The 10,372-nt window shown below is 43.5% G+C and overlaps 1 protein-coding gene across 5 annotated transcripts in view; it reads left to right on the forward strand.

Annotated features, from left to right (window-relative positions):
- Positions 1-471: 471 nt before the first annotated feature.
- The window catches only part of rfwd3 (ring finger and WD repeat domain 3), a 24,065-nt gene continuing 14,164 nt past the window's right edge, over positions 472-10,372 (forward strand). The window contains exons 1-8 of one of the 5 annotated variants that reach the window (XM_079859020.1): positions 484-667; positions 1,733-1,894; positions 3,842-4,059; positions 5,765-5,832; positions 5,921-5,953; positions 5,987-6,253; positions 8,679-8,770; positions 9,690-9,804. In XM_079859020.1, the coding sequence (XP_079715146.1) occupies positions 1,746-1,894; positions 3,842-4,059; positions 5,765-5,832; positions 5,921-5,953; positions 5,987-6,253; positions 8,679-8,770; positions 9,690-9,804 (942 nt within the window). In that variant the 5' untranslated portion in view covers positions 484-667; positions 1,733-1,745. Of the gene's footprint in view, positions 668-1,732; positions 1,895-3,841; positions 4,060-5,764; positions 5,833-5,920; positions 6,254-8,678; positions 8,771-9,689; positions 9,805-10,372 lie in introns of all 5 variants that reach the window. The other 4 variants (XM_079859018.1, XM_079859019.1, XM_079859022.1 and 1 more) reach the window with 4 other exon arrangements.

Genomic DNA, 10,372 nt, shown 5'->3' on the forward strand with positions numbered 1-10,372 from the left:
GTGTGTGTGTGTGTGTGTGTGTACAAGGTCTACATGAACTGAAGTATCGCAGTAACTTTCTGTAACAGTATCAGCGGGTGCCCGTGTAACAAAATGTGCCAAGTCTTTAAAAATAACTATATAAATTATTTGAGCATTTCCTCTATTCTGTTTTTTTTTCTTGAACAGAATATTGAACAGAATCGTCCTGTTGAGTCGAATCTTTTCAGTTCAAAAAGTCGTTCTGAACGAATCATGAATCTTAATTTTTGGATTTCAATTAGACCATTCTACAGTTTTATGAGTGACTTAAAAAAGTCATGCCCAACAAAATTACATGACTAACTTCAACTTGTAAGACTATTCTTCAAGCAGTCTTAGTTTATGCAACAGACCACTGGTTCTTTAGACTGAACCGTTTGAAAGAACCGATTCCCGGAAATGAGTCAGAGACCATCGCACGCTCTTGTCCAATCAAACACCATAACGCTCAGAGGGGGCTGGGCTTCGCGTTGGCGGTTGTGTTTGTTGCAGAGAAGCAGAAGATCCAGCATTAATTCTGTCACGAATTTATCGAGCTTGTTTGTAATTATTCGAAATCGCACCACGAACAATTTTAAAGCTGGAAAAGCTGGTTTGCTGGCGACCGGACCAAGAAATCCCTCAAGCAAACCGGACGCTGTGCTCGGTAAATGTTGTTAATGTCAGATGTTGTTGGTGTGCTGTAGTTAGTTAGCAGCATTAGCAGCATGTTCATGATAACAGTGTCTGTGGTTAGTGTGTCAGAGAAAACTATGACCTGGTGGATGTTGACTTCAGATAGCCCTGATCTACACAGGTGCAGTGTGATTAGAGGACTGAAACTTTCAACAGGCGATCTAGCAGGACGAGTGTAGTTCGCACACTACCCGTACTCAGATGATCTCGCGCACTACACCTAGACTAGTGTGCGAGAGAGAGCTCTGTTCTGCTTCTCTTTAGGGGAACAGAAAGACATTTAGCGAAGGACAAAGTTAATTTTCAAAGTATGATGTAAGTGTTATATAAACAGGACCTTTTGTGTGAAGATTGGCGTGATAAAGAGGTAAATATTTATTCCCCTGTTTCTTGTTTCCCCTGTTTAAGCAGAGGTGTGCAGAGAGTTGTTTTCTCTGAGTGACATACTCAAACGTAAAGACTCATAAGGCAAGGCAAGTTTATTTATATAGCACATTTCATACACAATGGTAATTCAAAGTGCTTTACATAGAAGAAATTAAAATAATAAAAAGAAATAAGAATAATTAAAACAGTTTAGAAAAATAAAATACAGTACAGTACAGTACAGTCGGACGAACATTGGCACAGTGCTCATTCAGTAAATGCACAGCTAAACAGAAGTGTTTTGAGTCTGGATTTGAATGTGACTACAGTAGGAGCACATCAGATCTTAATAACCAAAACTCAAAAGGTAGGTATCTTTGATTTATACCCCATTTAATTACATTTTGGACATTCTCATACTGAGAAACTGCTGATAAATGACACATATATATCATTTTTTATTATAGATTTACATATTTTTCTTATTTGGCATGCAATAACTCAGCTAGGAAAGTTCCCCAACATGTGATCTGGATTACATTAGGTGGAGATGGCATAAAGTGCTAGCCTGACGTCCTCATACTCAGATCTCTGTGATTCTCCTGATGTTTGTGTTGGGTAATAAATAAGTGAGGTGTGAAGTAAGAGTTCCCCGGTCTCTGTCCTGCAGGCGGTGTGTGAAGATGGAGGACATGGAGGTGGAAGCAGCGGCCGGTGTGATCGTGGTCTCGGAGTCCGACAGCACCACAGAAGAAGAGGGTGTTCCTGCGCAGGCGGATCGGCTCCGGCATCCGGTGCATCGGCCCATCCGGAGGAGGAGGAGGAGGAGCGGGTAACACAACCACAGCTTCCCCCCCCCCACAATACAGTCTTTCTTTACAATTGCCTGGATTGCTGTGCAAATTACTCATCAAATTTAAGCTGTGATCAATAATTCCTAATTTCCTGCAATAGACATTTAACCCTGAGTGCGAGTGAACGGATAGGGGCTTTCGCACCGGGTAGCTCTAGGATCTCAGTTATCAGTGACCAGGATGATTCCCCGAGAACTAATGGTTCCCCGGAACGTTTTCCTGGTTGCGTTCGCACCGTCAGCGGGAACTCTGAAGTGACGTGAGACACGCTTGTGATTGTGACTTTTATTTTGACGGCGCTGAGAACGCCTGAGCAAACAGTGCTCACATATTCTCCGTGTTCATTAGTTTACCATCTGTAACAGTCTAAAGCCCGGGACACACCAAAACAATGCCAACGAACTAGCGCTGATGAAAGCCGACTGTGTTGGCGCCTCGAGTCGCCTGCGTTCGGGGGGAAATCTGCACTTGAACACACCGACATCAGTGATAAAAGGAAAGCTTCTCGAAGCCTTTAAAGCAGGCAACGTTATTTATTAAAGGGATAGTTCACTTTGAAATTAAATTTTGGTATGTTTTAGCTTACCTCAAGGGCATCCAAGATGTAGGAGTCTTTTTTTCCGCAGTAGTTTCAATTTTGATATTTTTAGGTCAAACCGTTCTTGTCTGTCAGTCATATAATGCAGGTCTATGGTCACTGTCTCAAAGAGCATGCACAGAGAAGCCCAAATTAAACAATTCCCCATCGTAAGTACACATTGATGGCCTAAGACACGAAACGAGCGGTTTGTGTGAGAAAACGACCAGTATTTATATCGTTTTTACCTCTTATACACAGCCACGTCCAAGTGATCTGAGGGCGCGGGCGCTTCCTGGTGTGTGACGTGTGCGCAGACTGGTGCATAGATATATATACACTAGATGTCGCATTAAAGACATTCGTTCCAATGAACTGCCGTAGACAAGGCGACATCTAGTGTATATATCTATGCATATCTATCTTACGATGGGGAATTGTTTAATTTGGACTCTGTGCATGCTCTTTGAGACAGTGACAGTGGAAAAAAAGACACCTACATCTTGGATGCCCTTGAGGTAAGCTAAAACATACCAAAATTTAATTTCAAAGTGAACTATCCCTTTAAGGTACATGTTTAAATATATAGACAATAGAATGGAACAGCAGACTGTACAGAAAACTTAGTTGTAACAAATAATGAAGAAGAGGCCGTAAAAGCCTTTCTAGTGGTATGAGGTTACGCACCGGTGTGCGGGAGTGGCTAAAGTCTTTCTCCTAGATCAACAGTTACCTTTCCATTGTTGAACATGAGAGGAATACCAACACCAAACCGACCGACAGGAAACCAGAAGATGAGGCAGATGTGTGGAGACCCAGAGGGGGGGAAGAACATTAACATCTCCTCAATGCATGTTTAAGCAGTACTACCTAGATTGTACATAGGATACTTTAATATCTCTATTAAGTTCACCAGCGTTCAGTTCAGTGTATAAGCTGTCAGATGAGACCACACATGGCATAGTTACATATTAGGCACACTAGTAATTAAACAGTATGGAGTTGAAAGCATGTCCTGTGAAGCAAATGGTACAGACGTGTCACTGAGGTGTGAACGACTCTGTCTCTGAGTGTCCCAGCAGTCCTCAATCCGCATCAGCAGTCCTCGGCATTAGCATACTGTGATGATGAAGGCCATTGTGCCACGTTTACACCTTTAAAAGGCTTTCTGAAGTGCTAGGGCAGTAAAGAGTTCCCATATTTGCTCAGTCTTGCCAAACTCTGTGAACTCCCGGCAATAGTTGCAGGAGCTGTGAGACGGTTCCTCCGGTGCGAAAGCCCCTGAGTCAGGAGAGTTTCCTTGCGTGTGAATGAGTTCATGACCTGATGTTCCTCTTCTGTCTCCCAGACTCAGCACTCGTGAAGAGCTCCAGGCGCTCATACGGGACACGGAGGAGCTGTCGGAGCGCCTGAGACGACACACAGCTGACGCTCACACACACTCCTCCAGCCAGCCCGCTGCCGTCATCACACACACGTCTCATCAGCCCAGCGCCACAGGCCCGCGGCCGGCCCTCTCCTCACACACAGGTTCCTCCGCTCTATCAGGTCATCCTCTAACGCTAGGTGTGTCCTTTAGGAGAAGAAGGAGTTGCTCTGGGGTCCTTAGAGGACGAAAATGCCTGTGTTAAAAGCTTTGGAGCACAGATTCAAGTTTGGTCTCATTTAAAAAATATCTTTGAGTAACTATTGTGTGTACCAAGTGTAAAATAGATTTTCTTAAACATTACAGTTCCAGTAAAAATACACACTTCTGCCCAAACGTGTGCAGTTGGCATTATTGTATAGTATTGGCATTAACACAGGCAAAACTCATATAATAAACCGATCTGACCTTTGAGTGTAATCTTTAGGAAGTTTAGCTCGTTTTCTCCCAAAAAACAACAACAAACAATGAATCTTCACCTGTTATTCAAACATTATTAAAAACGTGTTCGATTTTGTAATCATCATATATCAGTCGATAATCTTTAGCCAGGCTGTCATGGAAAGAGATGAACACATGCAGAAACAAGAGAGAACCAACAAAATAATTGGAAATAATTAATAACTGATTATGTTGTAGTCAATGTTTGCTTTTCCTCTTTTTTTCTGCTTTTTTTGTTGCGTATAGTAAACTAAAACCTGTAGCTGTAGTTTGTGTTTTTTGCCACATAATTTTGTCAGATAAATGCCTTATTAACCAACCTCAGTGTTTTGGTCTTCCCTTATATTTGACATATTTAACCCTCATCCTTCTCTCGCACTTTGTAACACATCTTTCACTCGCGGGAAAGCTCTAAAATTATACTTGCTCTCTTTTTTTTGGCCAGAAAGTAGGGCTGCACAATATATCAATTATCTAAGTTTCGCAAATGTATCTCGATATGCAAATCGCAACAGCTTGCTCTGCTCTCGGCTGAATAACTTTTGTAGCTTTATTAAGAATCAATATTTATATTTAATTCATACAGTGAAAACTAAGCAGTGTTTATTTGTACATTTGATAATTCACTTTCTATAACCCTGATGTAGGATAACCTGAACCCTGTGGTTTACACTGATGTTAAAATAACTCTTCTTACGCGACAGTAAAACACTGATGTTCACTGTCAGAAGTTTAGGGATGTTTTCTCGTCACAAAAAGAATGTGAAACACATGTAGGTTATATGATTTTAAATATATTTTTAAGATAATTTAAGCTTATTTTACACACTTTAAGCATTATCGCATATCGAATATCGCATTATTTAATGAGCTATGCATATCGCATTTTTTCTTCAATATCGTGCAGCCCTACCAGAAAGCTTATTTCTTTTCGTTTTAATAATATTTTTTTCTATTTTTTTAATGAATATTTTTGGGGAGATTTTTTTTTTTAATCATTTTTTTTATTTTATTCACTTTTAAGATTTAATCATTAAATAATAATTAAATAGTAATTTAAGCACATTCCTCACATTCTTTCAACTTAAATTAAAAATAACTCCATTTCATGCATAAATCTTTTAATTCAACTCAAAATATCTTACATTGGGAGTCTTTGCCGACCTCTTGTGGAAATTAAATAATCTAACATGATATTTCATGACTCTTGCCACTAGATGGCGTTATAGCTCTATATGGAGCAAATGAGCGGTTCCGCTGGGTCCTAAAGTCAGTTTCTCTTCAGGATGCATTCAGATACACATGTAGACATTGTTAAATCCGTTTTTGGTAAAATTTTAGCATTTTTAGTTTGAATTTTGAGCATCCATTGACCACTAATGAAGATGTTTGTGTAACCCACAGGGCCCAGTGTTCCTCCGGAGCCTGAAGGGGCGAGTGCAGGAGCAGAAGAGCTGAGACCAGAGGCTGAGGTGTGTGTGACTGAGAGCTTGTGTTAGTCCTGAACTCCTGCTGCTCTGTGAAGGATTGCGAGTGCAGTGTTTGACTCTCTCTCTCCAGGCTGTGCCGGAGCCGGGGGGTCCCGTAGGAGAGGTTGTGCCGGAGCCGTGGGGTCCCGCGGGAGAGGCTGTCCCGGAGCCGGGGGGTCCCGCAGGAGCTGTCCCATGTCCCGCTGGAGAGGCCGTGCCGGAGCCGGGGTGTCCCGCGGGAGCTGTCCCGTGTCCCGCAGGAGAGGCTGAGGACCGGGACGGGGAGGGCGAGATCTGCTCCATCTGCTTCGAGCCCTGGACCTCGGCCGGGGACCACCGGCTGGCCGCTCTGCGCTGCGGACACCTGTTCGGCTACATCTGCATCTCTCGCTGGCTCTCGAGTGGAGGAAACAAGTGTCCACAGGTGCGCTCCTTCTTTCACTCAACATTACAGGCCAGAGCCCGCTTGCATACGTTCTTCCCGGGAGTGTGGGACTTAAGGCGTGATTTCCCCTCAGTTAAGGGAATGACTTAAAGGGATAGTTCTCCCAAAAATGAAAATTAGCCCATCATTTACTCGCCCTGAAGTCATCCTAGTCAAGTCAAGTCATCTTCATTTATATAGCGCTTTTAACAATGTAGATTGTTCCAAAGCTGCTTTACAGTGAGTAAATCATGGTGCGTAAATTAGGTGAGTAAATCATGGGCCAATTTTCATTTTTGGGTGAACTATCCCTTCAAAGATGTTGCATATAATCCCTTAAACGGTTCTCTTAGGTAAGGGAAACCGTTAAGTGTTTACGACAGCGACCCAGGTTTTGCCGTTATAAAATTCGATTCCTGCCATGGACACATTATTTGTTAATACAGATAGCGGTAAGTTTCACAGAAAACAGCAGAACATATATAATAAAAAAAAAACAAATATGAAAGAGAAGGACCAGACGAGATGTCGGTCTAAACGCATTCAGACTTTCATTCATCTTTAGAAACAAATACAGATATGTTTAATATTCACTCATTTCTGTCCATTTATTGAAAGACATAAAAGTAATCCATATGATTCAGGCTGTTTCGGTAAGATCAAATGTGCACACAAGCGCGAGAGCCAATGAGGTTTGTTCTTGCACGTGACGCAGGCATGTTTGAGCTTCCGTTAAAGGGTAACTAAACCCCTGGTCAGAGTCTGACTCCACCCACTGGCATTATTTAAAAAATGCTAGAAAAGCAGCGGAGATAGAGGGGACGAACCGCGAGTGGGAGGGCGTGCACCTGAGTCCTGCTGTCAGACTCTCTATAATGGAGAGTGACTCACAGGGTCGCAAGATGACTTAAAGTACATGCATCTGATGAGTTTTATCGAGTTGATGTCAATAGCGAGCGCTCTCTGTAGGCATATTCATTTTTTGCCGCTATGTGAAAAATCCAGCAAAATGCGCCGGTGCGTTTGTCGACCCCAGAGCATTAATCACTCACATCAAGACGCCGCTGCGGTGGTGGAGTCCATGCAGGAGGAGCAGCGTTTGGCACTGCGTCGCTGTTCAGCGCGAGCTGTGTGGAGAAGCCCATGTCCACCTCTATTGCGTTGGAGAAGCAATCCCGCGTAAAATGCAGGTTTCACACTCACGGTCTTCCAGGCCAAGTGCATGCAACCACTGGCGCCTAATTTCCAAGTCTGCTGGAAAGCTATGCAGTTCAGCAGTGCTGTTGCAACCAGCAGCACTACACCTACGTACCCTCCTGACCACTGTACAATACAGATAAATCTACGCTAGCTCATACCAAGGCTGTGGTGAGCTGGAACCTGCTTACGTCACGCAGTACCGCAAACATCCAATAGGAAAGTTCAACTGCAGTAGCCACCGTTCAACCTGAAGAGGGCAGCACTCAGACGTTTTTACACCCTATATTGTAGAATTAAAACACTTTATACCCAAATGTCAAAAAAGTTACTCGAATCAATGAACAGCACTAATAAAGCCCCAGTCTTACAGGTCATCAACTAAAAAAAGTTGGTTTATGGTTTAGTTACCCTTTAAACATAGATGTGCTTTGTGTTTATTTGTGAAAACACGGCAAAAGTAAAATTGGTTGATCATATAAAGCGGCCGATCGCGTCTCGTTAGAAGACTTGAACTGAACCGGCTCGCTTCGAGTAACACTTAAGGTCGTTATACTCAGGAGAATGACAGTTAAGGGGCTTCATGCAACACATATCGTTTTTTAAGAGATTACTTCAGGGAAAGATAGATACTGAAGGGAAATTCTAGGGTGTATGTGTAAGTTTCACCTACAGAAATTAAATTTCTCCTTATTTTTTGCAACATCTTTAAGTTTAAGGGAAACCTAAGTGCGTTCTTCAGGGAAAATGACACTTGAGGTGCTTTATGCAGCCGGGTCTGGAAAAATGAGCGCGCTTTACACGTCTACATTTTAAATTACGAATTTGCACGCGCAAAATACGCGCTATGTGAACGGCCTCTTATGGCAACGTGACATTGGCCTAATCGAACATATTTCCATATGGGGCTCTTTCCTCCTTTCTTGTCAACAAGTGGATTCAGAGTCACCGCATTAGCAGCGCCGCCGGTCGTCATAGCTCAGTGTTTTTATAGGTGTGTGTAAGGAATATAAGTGAATGAAGTGAATGTCGTGATATTACTGATCATGTGAAGATTTTGCAGCGGCGCTGAATGCTGAATACATTGTAGGGGAAACACTGACCTTAATAATTCATTTTGATTGAATATATTTATAGATACGTGGAACTAAAGCAATAAAAAGCCTCCTGAATTCACTCATAATCTGATGAGAGTGTGTTAGTGATGAGTGTGTTCTTGTGTTCTCAGTGTAATAAACCGGCCAAGCGCGGCCACATCATCTTCCTGTACGCGCGCAGACTGAAGGCGCTCGACAATGCGGAGGAGGTGCGTCTGAAGAGGTGTGTGTTCTGCTCTCTGTGTGTGTGTGTGCAGTCGTCTGGAGCCTGTGCTGATGTGTTGTGTGTGTGTTGTGTCCTGATGAGCCTGTGCTGGTGTGTGTGTGTGTGTATATGTGTGCAGTCGTCTGGAGCCTGTGCTGATGTGTGTGTGTGTGTGTTGTGTCCTGATGAGCCTGTGCTGGTGTGTGTGTGTGTGTATATGTGTGCAGTCGTCTGGAGCCTGTGCTGATGTGTGTGTGTGTGTGTGTTGTGTCCTGATGAGCCTGTGCTGGTTTGTGTGTGTGTGTGTGTGTGTGTGTGTGTGTGTGTGTGTGTGTGTGTGTGTATATATGTGTGCAGTCGTCTGGAGCCTGTGCTGATGTGTGTGTGTGTGTGTGTGTGTGTGCAGTCGTCTGGAGCCTGTGCTGATGTGTGTGTGCAGTCGTCTGGAGCCTGTGCTGATGTGTTGTGTGTGTGTTGTGTCCTGATGAGCCTGTGCTGGTGTGTGTGTGTGTGTATATGTGTGCAGTCGTCTGGAGCCTGTGCTGATGTGTGTGTGTGTGTGTGTGTGTGTGCAGTCGTCTGGAGCCTGTGCTGATGTGTTGTGTGTGTGTTGTGTCCTGATGAGCCTGTGCTGGTGTGTGTGTGTGTGTGTGTGTGTGTATATATGTGTGCAGTCGTCTGGAGCCTGTGCTGATGTGTGTGTGTGTGTGTGTGTGTGTGTGTGTGTGTGTGTATATATGTGTGCAGTCGTCTGGAGCCTGTGCTGATGTGTGTGTGTGTGTGTGTGTGTGTGTGTGTGTGTGTGTGTGTGTGTGTGTGCAGTCGTCTGGAGCCTGTGCTGATGTGTGTGTGCAGTCGTCTGGAGCCTGTGCTGATGTGTGTGTGTGCGTGCAGTCGTCTGGAACCTTTGCTGATGTGTGTGTGTGTGTGTGTGCAGTTTTCTGGAGGTGGAGCAGGGCCTGCGTCGCATGGAGCAGCTGGAGGTCGCTCAGTGCCGTCAGCAGCTGCAGCTCGTGGCCAATGAAAACACACGACTGCGCAGAGAGGTCGAGGTGTGTGTCCTTCTGGTGTGTTGATGCCAGTTATCTGAGATGTAAAAGCAGATCTATATATTACGGCTGCACGACATCGGAGTAACATCCATCTTGCGATAGTTCCAGATCGGCACTGCTCACCAACACACAAGTGTATCCCATGATGCAGTGCTTCACCCACAGGTGAAGAGTCGAGCTTCACTCTGAAACCGGCAGCGCATAGATCTGAATGCTGGTTAACCCATCATAATAAACGCCTGATGGCTTCACGTTAAATAATACAGTTAAGACACATTATGTAAAAATCTGAATTATTATTTTATAATAGAATTATTGGTCAAATGCAGTGAGTGTGAATGTGTCCTATGTAAACTCAAGTGTAGATATATTTTTTATACTTTATTTTTTAAACTTTATGGTTATCGAAAGAGGTTTGTGTTAGTAAACCCCAAATTAAGAATTTAAAAGATGGTACACACACACACACACACACACACACACACACACACACACACACAAAAATGGTCCTCAGCAGTAAAAGATAATAATTTTCCAGATTTTTGTGTTTATTTTGCACTTCTCAACA

Source organism: Squalius cephalus, assembly GCF_949319135.1.
Source record: "Squalius cephalus genome assembly, chromosome: 23".
NCBI classification, from domain to species: domain Eukaryota; kingdom Metazoa; phylum Chordata; class Actinopteri; order Cypriniformes; family Leuciscidae; genus Squalius; species Squalius cephalus.